Source organism: Prinia subflava, chromosome 1, assembly GCF_021018805.1.
Source record: "Prinia subflava isolate CZ2003 ecotype Zambia chromosome 1, Cam_Psub_1.2, whole genome shotgun sequence".
Classification (NCBI taxonomy): Eukaryota; Metazoa; Chordata; class Aves; order Passeriformes; family Cisticolidae; genus Prinia; species Prinia subflava.
In genome coordinates, this window is record NC_086247.1 from 122,288,395 (window position 1) to 122,307,425 (window position 19,031).

The window sequence follows — 19,031 nt, forward strand, 5'->3', positions numbered from 1 at the left end:
GCCTGATTTGACACGAGAGTAATTTCTGAGTGAGAGATTCTGTGTATGTTACTAAGAGTTGAAAATATTTTCTTAAAAAATGTTTTAAAGTCTCACATACCTTAATAGCTTTTCTTAAGTTACAATGTCAGTTGTCAGAAAGCAGCAGTGCTCTGATTGTATATCTGTTAATATAATTGCTTATGATTTTCATATACAATAGTGTTTGTCAGTTGTTTGGTTGAAAAGAAAGAGTATTAATTTCAGCCCTGGTTTGGAGTTATAAAAGAACTTAATTGGATTCCAAGATTTAGTGACACACTGATTTCTGCATGTAATTTATGGAATAGTTCTGCAATGAAGTGATTTTCCATTTGTATTGCATTGTAGCATAAATGCTTTCTCCTGTTTTCAATTACACCAAAATGTGCAGCTCTCTCTTATAGCACCATTCATTCACACCTGTGTTTAAAAAAAAATCCACTGCTTTTTATTATTATTTAAATATATACATTTACCAATAATATGAAAGATTAAGTACATCCTAGAGCAGCACTTAAAGGTCTTATACATATTATTTAGCTGTACTGATTACGCCTATGCTCAGAAAGGAAATAAAATCCTGAGGCTAAAAGTTGGATTTTATCTCTTATGCATCTTTGGATGAACTTTGTGTATGTAGCACAAATTGATAAAAATGTTACATATTGCAAAGTATGCTACACGAATCAGGTATGTGAGAGAACTTGTTCATCTAACATAAGTTCCCTCATTGTAGCCAGAGGTATCCCCTGAGGCTTGCCAATGTAATTTTTTCCCTTGAAATGAATAGGTTTACAAAAATTAGGAACTGAGACAAAGAGTTTTCTCTGCTGAACAAAAAGGCTGACTTTAGATAGCTTTAAAAGTGGCTCTTTATTATAAAAGAATGTTTTAACATTGCTGTAGTTTAAGAAGTGATATTTTGCTTATTTTCAGGAGAAGTTGTGTCGGATCAGAACTCGTAGACTGGCTTTTGGAGCAGTGCCCTTTTGTCAAGTGCAGATCTACAGCAGCTGGAGTGTGGCAGCTCCTCCTGGATATGGGCATTATATTGTCAGGTCAGTCCTGCCAGTACTTCCAGTGTGAGGAAGGCTGTCCCTTTCTCCTGCACAGGACAAGAGTCACGGTTTGGATCTGAGGAGGGAAAGAAAAAAAGCACAGATTGATCCAATTTTCTTGCCAGTTCTTTATTCTGCTCTCTCTTTGGGAGACTCACTTCTGTGACCTTTCATTTCATAAATACCAAAGATCAATCCCTTGTTTTTGGCAATTTCGTTCCTCTTGCTTTTGAAACTGTAATTGCCTATTATCAAGTTGCAGACAGAGTGCGTGTCTTTTCCAGCCTTTTTATTTTTTCCCTCAAGCTATTTTAGGTTTCTCACAAGACAGCAGCTGTTTAGTTGCTGCAGATCATGGCTTAACCAGATGACTTCTGTAGCTATTAATGATTTTCTTTTCCTCTCGATTTTCCATAATTTTTAATTACAATGGGTTGAGAGAGGCTCCAGCTCCTTGAGGTGGTGGTGAGGCTAGGTTCTACCCTGCTGTTCCCGAGTCCTCCACCAAACAGAGGGATTTGGTCCAGCTGATGGGGTTTGTGATAATTACACTGGCAACCAGCCTCTGGATGTCTGATGGATTTTACTTAGGCTGGGACTACTTAGGTGGCTCAACTCAGGTCATATCCCACCCTGGGGTCTGTGCTAGACATTTAACCTCTTTCTTGTGAAAAGGTGAGGAGTTGTGGAAGATTTCTGCATATGTACACTGACAGTCTACCTTAAGCTTTTCTTCAACTAAACTGACACCATGTCTGGTCATGCAGACTCAGCAGGGGCTCAATTACTTGTTGTAGGAGCTTGTGCTTTTGGCTTTGGACTATGTTCTTTTTTCCCTATTAAATCCCATTTTTTCAAGGAAGACAACTGATACATCTTCTTCTCCAGGTCTAGTCTACAAATCCAGTAGCCCTGAATTTGAGAAGCTGGTGTAATGATGTGTTGTATGTATTGTAGTATATATTGTAGTATGTAATGAGGGGCTGCATCCCCATTACTGAACTTTGTTTACTAGTCCCTGACCATTAGTGAAAAGAGTTTAGAAACCAACGGAAACTGAGGCTCAGAAATCTAACAAAAAAGGTTTTTATTACCTAAACCTGAACTGGTTCCAAAATTGATTAAACACTCATCAGTCTTAATGCTTGAATTTCAGGATCCTGGAGATCTTTAAATGGGGGTTTTGGGGTTTTCCTGTTTGGATGGGCTGAATTAAACGGAGAGGTCAGGATTGTTTTTGTGCTGAGTATTCAATCCTTTTGTCCTGTGTGATGGTACAACTCAGCCTTAAGATCAAGTGTAATACAGAATGTGGTAGGAATCTTTACGTGGTGAAGATTTAAAGGGTATCTAATATTTTTTTTTCTAACAGTGGACAGACAGCTCTATTTCCAAGACAGTCATGCTTTCTACCAGTTCTCAGCAGATGAATGTACCTACCTTTTCTGTGAATTTGAGAAAGAGGAAGCATGGAAGAATGGAGTAAAGCTCCTACTTCAGCTACTGCCACTGTCTCCTCCCAGGATCGACATGTGCAATCTGTAAGTGTGCATATACAGCTGTTTGCAACTTCTACTGACTATTTTGTGTCTGGCCTTGTAATGACACTCTTTACCCCAAAATGACCCTCCAAATGAGACAGCTTTCTTTTGGAGGTTGACAAATCTTGCAGAGATGTGCTTTTAATGTGGGAAGGTCAGTATGGGTAGAAAAATGGAGGCATTTGACTAGGGGTTTTGGACATATTCCAGTTTTTAGGCACTAGCTTGCTGCCTCTAGCTTGCTATATTACCTGATCATGTGATTTTTTTGGTCTCCTCTTACATTTGGAGGTTTGGCATGAATTTGGCAGCAGGGATGCTCTGGTGCTTATTGACTAGCAGATCAGATGCCCTTGTGACATGTCAGGATCAGCTTTCAGATGGATTGACAAGATGGTGGTACCTTCAGTAATTTGATTTTAATTTTCTACTGTATATTTGCCAGAGCTCTGTAAACTCACATTATTATTCCTTTTTCAGAATATGCCTTTTAAGAGTTTTGCTTCCTGTCTTCCCTTTCACCTGACCATTGGATGTTATACTCTCTGTGCTCATGTGTCTGCACTCTCAGGTTGCCTATTTAGAGTGGCTAGAAGGAAAACATAGTTATTTGTTCCACAGTGAGAGTCAAAAATAGAGGAGAGGTGTTAGTGAGAGCTCTGGAGGCTCATGACCATTTATGCTTTAGTAAATCTATGGAGTTGGCCTAAACAGACAAGTTAAATTATTTCATTGTCCCTAGCATGATGATCCTCAAACCCAATCCTTTCCTGGAAGTACTAGAATTTATTCTCTTTGATACCAAAGACAAAACTTTCTTCTATGAATACTTTCCTTCTCTACATATTAACTTTTAAAAATGCTCATTCAATATCCAAAAGAAATATTTTAAAGGATCACAAAGTCCAAAGACCCTGTAAGCTGTCTCAAGCCCAGATTCTTAAATTCAGGTGTTGAGCTGGTAGAAACCTCAGTAATTTCATCTACATGGATCAGAGCAGAAACTTGATTCCCTTCCCTACTGCTGACTGCCCTCACCAATCAATTATTGGCAGTTCTGAAGTGGAGCTTCCCTTCAAAAGGCATTTATTTCATCAGCTTGAGTGAGTCTAGGCAAGTGACAAGAACCCCAAACTGGCTAGAGTAGCAGGGCAGAATATGATCTTCTAAGCAGATGAGTCACGCGGGAGAAAACCTTTGACTATTTTTGCAAATAGAAATTCTTGTCTTCCAGCCAAATGTGGTGCTAAACAGTTTGTCTGTCCCTTAAATATCGGGGCATTTTGATCTTGATTTTAGTGGGAGTTGGGATTTTTTCTCATCATTGTAAATCAGACCACTTTTCATGGTTTTTGTCTACTTGTTCAAAGGATTTGGGTCAAAAGGACAGAACGGATAGGTCATATTGATGTGTTAGTGAAGGATGCTGGGTAGGAAAATGGATTGAAGGCTTTTTAGGTTCAAGTTTATGGTCTGCTTTGCAGTTTTATCATTTCAGTGCAACTGTCATTTCCAGGAGAAGATGATCCCTGTCACATGAATTGAACAATTATTCATTAATGTACATTTCCAGCTCCTTCCTGCTCACATTATTCAAATTTGAGTTGAAGCTGGATTCCTTTTGGGAATATTGTCACTGAAAAATTGTTTTCTGGAGCTTTTACCTGTCAGTTTGTGAGGGTGCTTTTTGAAAAAGTATGTGTTGTAGGAATTGAATTTTAAACAATGGTATACCCTCGAGGGAATGTGATATTAAAGCAGAAGGAGACTTTTCCAGGTTCAAAATTCTTCATGCTTGATGCAAATAATAAACTGCTAAAACACAGTCAAAAAGGGAATAGGTGTGATGAGATGTTTGTTAAAGTTGTCTGACCTGGTTAAATAAAGCCATATACTCCTTTTCATGAGGAAAGAGGACAGTTCTAAAAACCTTTCCCTGTAGAGTTTGTCTTTTTTTGAATATATAAGCTGTTTTGCATACCTGTTAAATAAACATTGCTCAGATTTTACGTGCTGTACAAATTTTTGATGGATCTGTATTTGTTCCTGGTCAGTTTTAGTGTTGATACCAAATTATTATGGGAAACTCTACAATGACAATACTGTTTTGAAGCCTGAGATGTGCTTATGATTACTGAATAAATGCTCCCTGTTGGCCTTGGTGGAAATTCCTTATATTCAACATAACATTGGTGGGAGTTCACCATGGAAAACAAGTCAGGACATAGCAGATTTTCAGCAGCTCATGCTAATCAAAAGGCTGATATTGTGTGTATTCTACAGGATTCAGCTCCTGTAAATGTTGTCAGATTAGGTGGGACAAATTAAGAGGCTTCTTGGGGTCATTAAACACCCAGTGTTAATCATAGTCATTCTACTTGAGTAGAAAACAAGTGAATAGCCTGGAAACAAAAAATCTGCCTCCTGAATTCTTTTCCAGTTACTACAATGGTGTTTAATCTTTGTGTGCTTCTATTTCCTTCTTTGTAAATGGGAAAGTTTATAACAATTTCCAGAACCACTAGTAGACTTAGTGAACATTTCAAGAATGCACTCGGTACCTGAGACTCTTGAAATGTATCCCATAATACTTTTAAAAATTATTGGAAGATATGTTACCAGAGGTTCTTTTCTTAATCTTACACTGCTTTTTATTTTCAGGAGTGTTACACTATATTCTCTGTCTTCTGTCCTGAAATAGTTCGCATTTTATTGATATCAGAAAAGTAACCATTCTTAAAAGTGATTTGGTTTTAATGGTAATAGCCAGGGTGGGATATCGATTTAGTTACTGCCTTATGGAGTTCCTGGAAGGCTTTTGCTGAACACAAACAGGTCTCAGGTATTGTATGGAAACTGACTTCCCTGCTTGCAGATTTAGGACAAGCATCCCTGCATCCACTCTGCTCATCAGTCTGTGCCCACAGATCACTGAGCTGTATAAGCACTAATTAGCCTGGGCTTTGTAGCTCCTGTTTGATACCAGACTCACTAGGTCCTAGCTGTCCACTTTTGAAAAAATTAGGGTGATAACTGTTGCATTTGTCCATCGGCCTGTCCATTGCCACAATATACCCTTCCTCTCTGATTCTGAAGAGCTGACTGTAATATTTAGTGTATTCATGGTTTCAGAAATATTTGATGCTCATATGCAGATGAATACTGGGAGTATTTTTAAACAGAAGATGAAGTGATTAAGGCCCAAGAAGGAACCAGCTATGCTATGTGCTGTTCTGGATTTATAGATTGCATCTGTGGCTGTGTCTACTGAGCTGCTATCTTCTGCCTCCAATTTAGAAGAATCAGGCCCTAGCCTGGTTCTGAGAGATCAGAAGAGAACAGATGTGTAGAGAAACATCTAAAGAGTTCAGTTATTTTAATCTCATTCCAAATTATAAAAAAACCCCTGAATAAATCAGTCTTTGTAAATGAAAATTCATTCATTTATTTCTTTTGGGCTGTTTATAACACTTAAAATGTTAAATCACATTTTCTTTGAATAGGAAAGGCAGTTATGAAAATAATTGTGATTTTAATCTGAATTACCATTTTAATCTCAATTTGTTTGCCCCAAAATTAATGCATATGTCATTCTATGCTTTCTGACCTTAATTTTCATATCAGGGAATGAAATTTCATGGGATGTAAGAACCGCAATATACCAGCTGCATATTCCAGATGTGTTGCCAGCTCTCTCCCTAAGGACATCAAGGCAAATAAGCAATTAAATAATTTAGTCAAAGACAGAAGCTTCTGCTAATACCTGGGATTTATGTTTATTACAGCAGCTGCAGTTGTGTGTATCTGTTCAGCTTGTTGGCATGCTTCTTGACTACCATGAAAAGTAAAGATCCCAAGGGCATTTTCTTTGACTTCTTCCCATAGTTATAACCTTGTCATATTGGTATAATGCTTCTGATTGTCAATAAAGCTTCTGAAAGGCTTACAGATATTTTAGTGATGGGAATTAGACTGTTTTAAAGAAAAACACAGTCTTTTCCTGTATTGTCCACTTTTGTATGGTTATTTCCACATGGGCCAGACTTCTGGGACAGTTTCTGGGAGGATTCTACCTTCACTGCCTCACTTTTTAAAAGACACATTAAAGTCTGTTTCTTGTGAGTTACTAATATTGTTCTCAGCCATTGCTTTAGTTTGGCTATTTATGGCTTCTTAAACGTTTGTTTCCACTTTCAGTTATTTTTCCTGAATATCGAATTTCACATCACACAATTATTTTGATGTTGTCTGTTTTCATCTACATGAAGCTGTATTCCATAGATACTGCTCCACACCTTAGCAAAGCTGGGTGGCGGGCAGATAGAAAACTCTTTGCTCTGTTATAGAATGTTTCTAGCAAAGAAAATGATGGAGTCAGATGAGCAACTCTGATCTAAAGGGTCCTGCATTCTTCAATTCTTCATCGTATTTTTATAGCTGAAGAATTCTCTCACTGCTTCACGTTGGTGGGATCAAAAGAGTTCTTGACAGCCAGGGACAAAGGGTGTCCTCTGTTGTTACTGACATGATTAATTATTGTCGTGTTGCAGTCTGCATTTTGATGTGGAATCTCAAAGGCCCTTTTACATTAGTGCCTGTGGCTACACAGTCCCTTACTTTCCAGGAATCAAAAGATGTTGAAACAGAATGAAAGAAATAATAAAATCTTATTTTTATTTTTTAAGGCCTGATCAAAAAATAGAAGATACAGCAGAAACCAATGCTGAAATTCTTGCTCGTCTCACTTCTGCGGTAAGGTCATTGCATCAAAGTTTGAACTGATCATGTTTGAAATATTGTCATGTTTTGGATCCTTTCAAATTAAAGACTTACTCTAAGTGAACAGATGTTTCTATATGTAGACTGCTTTTTTAGTCTCTGGAAGGGGAGAGCTTTACTGAGGTCCTAGTGTACAGTTCCAAAGCTATTAAAATCAACCCAAGCAAGGACTGCAGCAGCCTGCTCTCGTAATAGATGCTATTCATGGCCCAGAAGATACCAGCTTGAAGGACCAAGGTGACTTTTGTGCCATGTGCTTTACACTCAGACCCTCTTGGTCAAGTGTACATTGATGGGAAACAAAGGGAGAGATAAGTCTTCGGGAATCCTTGTGTAGATTATCCCAAACTTCTTAGGAGACCCCCCCTGGGAAACCTGAGCTTCCCAATCATGTTTAGCCTCAATAAACTCCACCATAATAAACAATAGCTTATTCTGTCTGTGCTAGACTTTAGTGCATGTTGTTTATCTTGTGGGATCCTTGTTCTAAGAAGCAGACAGACAGGACTTCAGAAAGTTAAGCTAGACTGACTCCATTTAATGTAACCTGTATGATAGCACAGAGTGCACCCTCAGAAAATTAGCAAGCAATGCAACACTGGGAGGAATGGTAGGTCACCATCCTTGGAGGTATTTCAAAGATAAGTGGATGTGGCACTTGGGGACATGGTTTAGTGTGGAGTTGGCAGTGCTGGCTTAACAGCTGGACTTGATGATCTTACAGGTCTTTTCCAACCAAAATAATTCTATGATTCTATGGTCATGCTGCCACTTAGAGGGACTTTGACAGTCTGGAGAGATGAGCCAACAGGAATCTCAGGAATGTCAACAAAGGGCAATGCAATATCCTGCATTTGGGAGAAATAACCTCATGATTCTATACAAACTGGGGATTGACTGAAAAGTAGCTTTGAAGGAAAGGACCTGAGATCCTGGCAGACAGCAGGTTGAACGAGAAACACGCCCTTGTGGCAAAGAAAATGCTTCCTGAGCTGCAGTAGTAAGAGCATTGTCCTTAGGCTAAGGCAGGTGATCATTCCCCTCTCCTCAGCACTGGTGTGCCAGATGTGGAATGTTGGGTCCAGTTCTGATCTCTCAGTACAGGAGATATGGAGGTCCTGGAGAGTATGTGAGTGACCATGGAGATGGGTGGGGGATACAGTACTTACAAAGAGACTCTGACAGAATTGGGAGTGGAGTTTGGAGAACAGAAGGCTATGGGAGGACCTTATTGAGGTGTACAAATACCTGACGGACAGGCTCTAGCTGGCCATGGTTTTCAGCAGCGGTTTGGATCAGATGATCTCCAGAGATGCTTTCCTACCTCTACCACTCTGTGCAGTTCTGTGAACACTGCACCTAAGTCACGGTATCATCAAAACATGGAATTAGTGTTAGTTCTGTTTTTGGCTTGCAAGAAAGTACAGAAACAATAAATAGACCAAGCAAGGTAAAGTTTTTATGAAAAAGGCATGAGGATAAGAGCTATTTTAAGAAAAATAAGTAAAGTGCTATCTTGAAATTGATGGAAAATGGAAGGAAAGGAGAATTTTTGCTGTCTTTTGTAAAGACAAATGTCTTTACAAAGACATTTCGTAATGTGTTTGGAAAGCCAGTGATTCTGTATATTCAACTTTATGCAAGAGAATTTTAAAATGTATGACATAAGCAAATGCTGGGTTTTAAATGTCTTTTAAAAATTGTCTTAATATTCAAATTCCTTGTTTTCTCTACATTTTTTCTTAACTGAAAATGAAAGGTGAACTCAGAACCTCAATATCCTTCATTTTCCTAACCATACAGAAAAAAAAAATAGAAAACTGAAAAACTTTCTGCAAAGCTCTATTTTTCTCAAAAACTTGCAAAATACCAATTCTATAAAACATTGCCAGTATTTCTCAAAAGCTTTGATTATCAAAAATAGAATAATGGGGGGTTTTGTCAGTTAAAGAAAAGGGACACACTCAACAAAACAAAGTGACTTTTTGAGCTTAAGAGCTGGATCTAGCAGTTGCTGGATGCACTTGAGTAGCATGAATATCCTTAAACACCTAATTGACAGTGAGTTCAGAGTGTTTCACAGCTGCAAGAGCAAACCTGTGAACTGGTTTCATACATCCTGAGTCATTCCAGCAGTAGGGCACATAGACAGGCTTTTCTTAAATGAACCATTTTTTTGCTGTTCCTAACTAGGTAAAGAAAAATTAGGTAGTTCTGTCTCCAGATGGCCTGAGACCCCTCTATTGCCATGGTGATGTCAAGAATCTGATCTTTTTTACTGCATTTTCTGATTTTCCACAAAACATTTTAGTGCCTCTGTAATGATTTTCTAGTCTACCCCTAGGGAAAAGGCTCAAGACCAGAGCAGAATCCTCCAAATTTTAACATCTATATAAGAACTTTTCCTCTTTATCCCCCCAGAATATTGTCTCTCCTTCATATAGTAGATTTGGACCTAAAATACTCACTGCAGCCTTTTGGAATGTCTTTTTTAGTCCCAGAAGAATTTGAAACCTCAGCTCACACAATTCAACAGAGGTCTGGACTATCCAGTATCTAGGTTTTGTGTATTTTGTACAAAATTAAACCCTTCTTCTTTGAAGAATTCATAATTGAAAATCCTGCTCATAATACTCTTCATACCAGTATCTCAGAAGTGTGAAAAAACCCACAAAATCATCCCTACTTCCAGCCCAGCACTAAAGCATTTGAAGATTAGAGTTGACTTTTTAATTGGAGATACAAATCCTACTGCTGTCTCTTCTACTTCTCTTTTTACTTTTCATGGAACAAAACACTTTTTTGGGTCAAAAGAAGGTTTCTGTGTCAGCTTTTTTTTTTTTCAGGGGATTCCATTCCAAATTTTCAAACCTACGCTGATTGTGAGGATCCAACCCAAGCAACATTGGAGGAATCTGTGTGCTTGGAATATAAATCCCTCTTTTAATCTATCACATTATGTGCTTATATTATATGCTTCATTACATGAGGCACCAACAAAACCATCAAACTTAAATTCTAACGGCAAGCAGTGCAAAATTTGCAAGCAGTGCAAAATGCCATTAGAAATACATTTGCATCAGGTAATCTTTTTGGTCATGAATTTTTAAAAAAATGCAACAATTACTCATGGGTTTAAAAAAGCATTCCAGAGCTGTCATGCATCCCATGTAGTGTCCCAAAGAGCAGCTTCATGTTCAGAGTTTTGTGTGCTAAAAGCAGAACATGGTGGGATAGCTATGAGTGTTTCCACTGCAAAGCTTTTTTACCTTACCTTGTGATAAAACAGAAGATAATATCAGGATGCTAATGAGGTGTATCTGGGAAATAATTTTCTGGTACTTTAAGTCATGAACTAGTATTACTTTTATTTTAAGCCCATCAAACTATCAAAACTTGATATACAAGAATGTGAACTAGACTCTTACTGCTTTTCAAAACCCCGCTTTTTGGAGCCTTCTGTTGCAGGATTTGATTTTGAGGATCTGTAAGGACTGACACTATGTCTCTAGGTTTGAAGTCCTGCTTGGCACAATGACATCTAGAATACTGTTACACAAAAATGACTATGAAAAACTACCAAGAAAAAAAAAGAAAGGAAAAAAGTAGAGGTGGTATGCACTGTCTGCTGGATGCAAAAGCTTTGTCCACAATGACAAAATGATAAGATTTGTGATAAAAGAAGACAGTTACAGTAAATATCAGTAGTTGTTATTTACTTTTCAAAAATCTCTCTTCTTTGAAGACAATGACCCATATAAATATGGCTCATATTTTAATATATATTTATATATATAAATATATCTATAATATAAATGAGCCATAAAAATTCACCATATAAATAATCAAGCAGAAGTATACCTGGGTATCACTTTCTAGGCACACTTTTCTATATTGCAAAAAGAAAACTGATTAAGATGTGGTAACATGCCAACTACCCCTACAAAATGTTCTCTCTCAGACTTTCATAATATTTCTGTAAATATTATGTGGTGAACTGGCCTTTAAACTGAATCAGTTTTGACATCTGCAACACTACTCAAATGGGATACTGTTTGGATAGTGTTAGTTTTGCAGCAGCAAGCTATATGTATAAAACATTTTTTAAAATTTAATATGTCAACATGGTAGGCATAGTTCTTGTTTATATGTTTTATTTTGTGTCTGCATTATTATCTTCAATGTGATGTGCAACTATTGATTTTGCCAAACAGGAGGTAACTGAAATGCTATTAGGAAGAGGTATGATAATGGGTAGCATGTGTGCAGTGAGGAATGAGTGTTATACATGGATTTCCATTGGTGGAATGATGCAGAGGAATTGCATGTCCAGCAGGGATGTCAAGTGCATTTATGCTAAAATAGACATAAGCGTATAGGTTACGGAGTCTAGGGACACCAATCAAATCCAGAAGGATGCTCAGCAGTACCAATTCTCTGTGCTTGCAGTGAATCCTATGAGAGGGAGCTCAGATTGTCATGATGGAACTCTTTGATGAAGCAACTTTTGCTTACTGTTAACACCAGAGGATCATATTTTCCTCCTGCTTTATCTGAAGGGTTTTGCTCAAGTTGAGTAAAAGACCAGCTGCATTCCTGGCCTGCAGAAAACTATGAGATATTTAGCTTAACACAGACAAAATATAGAAACCTAGCCTTTTAATTACCTGTGATTCTAGCACTATCTTTCAAACCTAAAAGGTGCCATCTTATAAGCAAACATAATACTGCAGATACAACTGCAAGATCTCACAATGCTGCCTTTTCTTCTGACAAGATGGGTTTTTCTTTGCAGCCATGGAGATTTGCATTTCTTGAATATTTTATTGGGTTAAGTCACATATTTGCAATTGTTTCAAGTTGTAGGGTGTCTTAAGGATAATCTTAGGATAATGTATTTATTACATGCTAAAAGATAAAGATGGGACATCAGTGAAATGCTTCTTACAGTCAGTAACCTGTGACAATAGACCAGAATCGAGGCATCAACATGGGTACCTACTTCTAAGTTTAATGAAGGAATAGGGTCCAAGAATTGTGGCCATGAAAAGACATGATGTTGTTATTCAGAAACAACTTGGGCTTTTATTGAGAATCCTGCTCTTTACTAGATAGCTTTTATGTATTTTTATAATACTTGTTTATAGCAATTGCTGCAAGGAAGTACACGAGTTGTTTTTCCACAGAATAACTGTTTTTTGCCATTTTACTTGAAGTTTATGCTTACATTATCCATGATTAATATTTCTCCAGACATGGGAATGAGTGTACAGGAAGGAAGGAAAGGAACTGCCAGCTTGCACAATTGTGCTGGAAACAGGATGACATTTAAGAAAACCATGGCACTGCCTTCATATATTCCTGCTTGGAGTGGCAGAAAACTCAGTCCCTCTCAGTAGGGCAGCATCAAGGAATAGAAAAGATCCTTTTCCCTTGCAAGGGCAGCAAAAAAATAATTTTGGTCCTTTGCCACAAAGGAAAGAAAGATACAAGCAGAGGAAGGATGTGGCCTCTGGTATGACTGCCTTCTGCCACATGCAGAGTGAAGTGCTGGGTGGCTCCTGGGTATCTGATCAGTGGGTGCTGGTGTTACCATTGTACTGAGATGCCCCGAGTGATTCTGTCTGTCTTTCTGCTCAGACCAGTATAATGCTAACACATTCTTTCACTTTTTCAAACTTCTCTTCAGAGTCATTAGAGTGGGATATCAACTGTTGCTAGAAATTGTGTTACTGTGGGAATCCTTTGTGGGCTTTGTGCCTTACAGTTGAACCACATATCTTTAGAATGATGTTTGAAAGTTCATGTCTCACAGAAACTGCATGTCAAACCTGCCACTGCAGAATAGCCTTGAGCCTTGCCTAGGTCTGTTAGACAAGATGGCTAGTATGCACTGCTGGAGACTTTGTACAGAGAGGTGAGACAATCCCTAGAAAAAGTTGTAATGTGCCATATTTGGGCTTTTTTAATACTGAAGACAAGCTGTCTTGGGAAAATTAGGGAAATTGGAAGGAGCTGAGAGATCTGTAAAGGAATCTGGGAGCATGGATGGGGCAGAGGAAGGGAAGAACTGAGGTGTTTGCAGCAGAGAGCATTTGAGGTGCTGTAGGCCAAGTGCAAGCAGCTGCAGTGGGACAGATGATAGCAGTGAAAATTAGGAAGCACAAGAGTAATGTATAGAAAAATTGTAGAAACAGAAGTGACATAAAGAGGAATAGACCTGTGGAGAGAAGGGGATGTAGAGCTGAGCTGACTAAAGAGAGAATAGCTGGTCTATACAGAGAATATGAAGAATGCAGGGACAAGAGGATGAGGAAGAGAGCTGGTCAGCATGGCAGGGCTGTGTTACCACAAGCTAGTGAGGGAGCCTGTAAAACTGAAAATAGCCCTGACTTCTGCATTTTCATCTTAAGTGAAATTTTGGTCCTGAAATTCTCAGCCATGCTACTAGGAGAGGTTTTTTCCTCTTGGAAGATCCAAAAAGTGAAGGTCAATTACATACACGAACCTTTGTCAACATGAAGGACTTTCTTATTCTGGAGTCACACAATAAATCCAGCATTACAGTGTGCTCACCAGAAGCAAAACAAATATGTAACAGGGGAAGGGAGAAAATTCAAGTGTGTACTTGTGAAAAAGATATGCTGTGCAAATAAATTACAGGTCAGGCTACTGAATTGCCCACTCCATAAGGAATGTGTGGTATTTACATGAAATTAAAGTCACAGAATTCCCAGCTGCAATGGAGATAGATTTGCTGGAAAAACTGACTGTAGTTTCAAAACCAGTCATAGTTCCACATGCAGTTGATTGCTCCAAAACATTGATAGCTCTTATCTTACCAGTGTTGCACTTTGTTTTATTTGACTGTGCTAGGAACTATAACCATCCTTTCCTTTTCCTGATATTTTAGGTACAGAGAGAACTGGCTGCTGTCATTGCCTTGAAAGCAAGGAAGTCAGGTGAGTCAAGCTGAACTTCAGAGGGGTTTTGTAGTGCTGTTCCCATTTGTCATTTCTTGAAGTATCTGAATTGTCACTGCTGTCTTTTTAATATGGGGAAGAAAAGATAGTGATGGAGAATCTGTGTATACAGCACAATGCAATTACAGTTAAGCTTCTCTCCTTCCAGCTCATTATGTCTAATGACCTAGCTAATAAAATCAGTTGGACTTGGGTGTCCTTCTGGCCAAAATCATTATTTTCTCTAGGCTTGCAGTTTATAAAGAAAGCTGATGTGTTTATTTGACATACGTTTAAGACAAATAAATTGGTCATTTTCCTTTTTTTGTAAGATGTGGCTGGTGTATGTGAAAATGTTTTCTTCTGAATATGTAAATATTAAAATAAATATTCTAGGCATGGTTTGATGCCATTTTTTCTAGAAATAGAAGTACCCCTAAGTTATACTCACACTCATCTATAAATGTAAATCTGTAGAAAGCAAATGCAAATGTGAGTGTGAATTCAGACCTGAATTGCTTCTGTATGGTAGCTTTGCTTCTGAAAATGCTGCAGTAGTTTATGATGTCAGCACCCCTCAGCTGCTTGCCTTTACCTGGTGTCACCCCAGTCCCACCTGACTTGTAATGGCTGAACATGGAAATGCTTCTGCTCTGGCTCAGTGCAGAGGAAAACCGGCTATTTTAAAGAAGTGCTCAAGGTAATTTTTTGTTTTCCTGTTAAATGGGATGAGCATGGTGCCATGTACTTTTGCTTCTTGCTTATGGAGGTATAAGAAATCTCTCTGCTTCTAGGTAGTTTTGTCAGCAAATATTACTACTGCTACTAGCTATAATTAAAAAAGAGTTGTGGTTAGCCTCGTATTTCCTTTTGGTGGATGGTTGTTTGAGTAGAAAATGGGATGGACGTTGGATTAGGATAGAGGTGCAAGAGATGAAAATCCAAAAGGAGGCTATCTCTTGGAGTCTCCTTTTTATTGGTATAATTGCAATCCTCAATGAACAAGTAGAAATATTTCAAGTAAAAATATCAGCCTTAAAAACCAAAGCTCCTTGCAGAGCTTTGCGGTGCTGTCCAGCCTTTCCTAATACATTAATGTATTATTAATGTAAACACTTAAAATATCTGTTCAGATCTGAACAGAAGAAAACTCTTTAGTCAGTTTAACTAGTGCATGCTTGTTGAAATTTGCATTTCTTTAGGCCCCATCTTGGATGCCTGTAAAAAATGGGTGTACGATCAGGCATAACTGTAAAGTCTAATTTAAGTTAATGCCTTTAGTAAAATAGGTGCAGAGTAAATTAGGGTGGTTGATTATGTTCCTTTATTTTATTGCTGGTGGTTAAATCCACAGTTTAGCAGTTATTGTGAGCAATCAAGCTATGGTGTGCTGTGCCTCGTGAAGTGAAGCACGTTTTAGAGAAAGTACTTCTGGAGCTGAGAGCCACTGTATCTTTCGAAGATATTGTTCCTCTAACCCTCTCCAAGACTCCATATAATTCCAGGAAATAAGCCACCGAAAATCAGACAAAGAGTTTATTTTGGCTTGGAAAGAGTGGAACATGGCTTTTGGGCCAGCTGCCCTGGGTGGCTTCCAGGCTGGTGTGAATGGTGTGAGAGCCTGGCTCATCTACCCTGGGATTCATGAGTGGGAAGGGCGGGTGATGGGCATGGTCCTAACCTGCTGTCTGGAACCTGGCTGCAGAGGGTGACTGGTTCATTAACCAAAGCTTTCCTAGAGATCAGCAGCCCCCTTTCCCCACCAAAAAAAAAAAAAAAAAAAAAAAAAAAAAAAAAAAAAAAAAAAAAAAAAAAAAGGCATTTTTGGCTAATGCAAGAGCTATATAATGTATTCCTGAATTAGTTTAATTTCTGGATGTATCTCTGCCCTCAGAGAGACCCTTCACAGTTTAAGTTTTTGCATTATTTGTCTAGAGTTGCTGTAGTAATCACTATGTTAAGTTGCATGGAAAGCACTACACGAGCACCTAAACACCACAGCTGCCTGTGCGAGAGATGAAGAGGTTCCAAGTAGGAAAGTTTACTGTGTTTGGAGGCGAGGGGGGGCAAGTATTGCCTTAGGTTATCCTAGTGAAACAAGTTGTTTTTGTTTAAATGAAGCCTGGGTTTGCTACCTAGTATATGCATGTGACAAGCAGTGACTGCACCTATTAGAGTTCTGGCTGTGGCAGGGATTTCCACACTGTATCTGCTGACAGAAACCGAGGTAGAGACCTGAGCCTGCTGTGGGGTAGGGCACAGTGTCAAATTCTTGCTAGTACAGGATCTGACTTGATGGAGAATGTCTGCTAAGAGAAAATAAAAAGCCAGCAGGGTGTGGGGTAGAATGCCTTTCCCCAAGAGCTGTTCTTCTGTTTTCACTGTGGCGTAGAAGAATAGGAGAAATTCATAAAACTAGCAGATGCTGAAAGAAAAATGAGGAATCTGAAAAATTAAAAACTTCTATGCTGTGGGGAAAAAGGCTCAGTTTTCATATTCCAGATGTGTACTGCAAGTATACCATTCTGATAACAAGGCATATGCTGACAGAGCCATGCTTGAGAGCCTTCATGCAGAGGGAGCTCAGCACTTTTAGTTTCTCTGCAAATAAAACTAAACCAGAATAAAATAATTCTGTAATTCAGAAGTGTTGATGGTCCTCGGTAACACTGTTGACTTGAAATCACATTTATATTTCATTAGAATAAAAATCTCATGATAAAGGTGACTAGGAGGGAAAAATGAGCTTGTGCACTTCTGTGTGGCTTATAAAAATGCATTGAAATTATTCTTGCCTAACCTTAGAAATAAATAGATTAAATGCTGTCTTCTGTGGTTTGGTAAAAGGTCTTGGTGAAACAAGTAACTGGAGCAGAAGGGAACTTTTTCTTTAATTGTAGGCACTTGGCATTAAATTGTTTGGTTTATTTATACCTTGCTGGCTTCTGATAGCTTCTACTGATGTGCTGAAACGTAACATAAATGCAGCCTCCAGTCTGAAGGTTTACAAGGGTTGGCATTTATCTCAATTGCTTGTCATGGCTCATGACATGTTTCTTATGTGTTAGAGATGGTAGCTAAAACAAGGATAAAAAGCAGCAAATAGCCTAAGGCTGGAGGCTTTAGGTGGTGGCAGAGCTACACGGGTACATGTGAACTGATCACAACCTGTCAGGTAAATGCTTTGTACTGGTGTTAATCCCATCCACAAACAAGATGCCTTGCATTTCTGTGCACAAACTGAGCTGCACCCCGTGGCATCACCCAGCAAATCCCTTTATAGCAAGAGGAATTTCTATAACTTTATTTGTGCAAAGGATCAATTGATAAGAGCATGGCTCTTGTCTTTGTGTTTGTGAATACAGGGCTAATTAAGATAATAGCTGACAGGGTATGGATGAGGTAGGAAGATGGTGACTCAGCTTCTCCCCAGGCACTGCAGGAGCAGTGCTGTGGGTGCTTCTCCCTCCCACTGTGAAAGGCAGGGCAGCCACAAATGCCCTAGAACTTGTGTGTGGTTTTTCTCCCCCTAATGAATGATATTCAGGTTTCTACTGTATAATTAGATACATTTTAGTCATGCCATTCTTGAATTAGCAAGCTCTACTGATCTTTTAAATATGTCATTTACATTTTATTTATAATAATGTGTAATAGTTTATAATAATATGACTTTTGCAATGTATTAACTCCATATTTGAGCTCTTCTGGATTGCCTCCACCCTATTCTTACATATATGTATGTATAGCCACCCTCCCCCTTTTGTATTGCTTCTGTCAGAACCTAACTGCCGATGTGATTTGCTTCGTATTTTTATTTTAGTGCAGACGATTCAGTATGAAGCAGTCACTGGGGCTTGAGCCTTGCCGACATGAATGAAAAGCAGGCTGTGAACAGCTATTCCCTTTCCCAGGCACTGCACCACCTCTACAGCCCTGCTGTCAGAGCTGATTGCGTGACTCGACTCAAACACACTCCAGGCAATGTCAGCCCGGTTAAACACACGAGAACAGTCAGGCTGGGTCAGGTTAAAAGTCCATCCAGCAACGCTCCTACCGTGAGGGATGAGTAGAGGATGCTTAGAGTAGAGAAACAGAACAAGTACAGTCCTTCTGGTGTACATACTCTGCATCTGCCAGCCTGTGATAGAGGGATTTTGCCGTACCCTCACTGCTGTGGTAACCCTTGCTGGACCTTTTCTCCATTAATTTATCAAATTGCTTTTTAAGCCTGCTTATACTCCTGACTTTCATCATCTCTTGTGGCAGCAAGTCTCACAATTCACATGTGTAGTGTGTTAAAACATATTTTTTCTTGTTTGTTTTAAATGCATTCCTGTGACCCTCACTCTGTTGACATATAGCTCTTTGCTGACAGAGAGTGGTGAATAATCCATTCCCTATTTGTCATTATACTCTTCAGGATTTGGTGCACATCTGTCATACCCCTGTGAATTGTCTCATTTCCCTGTTGTACCACTAGCCATTCCTCATACCAAATCTCTTCCATTAAATCAGATTATCTTCGCTACATCTATTATATTACTTTTGAGATGGGGCAACCAGAGCAGCATACAGTATAGCAGCAACATGTACTAGAGTTGACAAAAGTGAGGGTGGCAGCTTCTTATCAGGGTGGAGAGGTGGAGGTGTGTGGGAAGGAACCCAGT

The 19,031-nt window shown here is 38.8% G+C and overlaps 1 protein-coding gene across 2 annotated transcripts in view; it reads left to right on the plus strand.

Moving 5' to 3' along the window:
• RAPGEF5 (Rap guanine nucleotide exchange factor 5) overlaps positions 1–19,031 on the plus strand; it is a 159,479-nt gene that overhangs the window by 31,240 nt on the left and 109,208 nt on the right. For both annotated transcript variants that reach the window (XM_063410746.1, XM_063410751.1), the window contains exons 4-7: positions 958–1,079; positions 2,452–2,620; positions 7,306–7,372; positions 14,313–14,361. In XM_063410746.1, the coding sequence (XP_063266816.1) occupies positions 958–1,079; positions 2,452–2,620; positions 7,306–7,372; positions 14,313–14,361 (407 nt within the window). The remainder of the gene's footprint in view (positions 1–957; positions 1,080–2,451; positions 2,621–7,305; positions 7,373–14,312; positions 14,362–19,031) is intronic.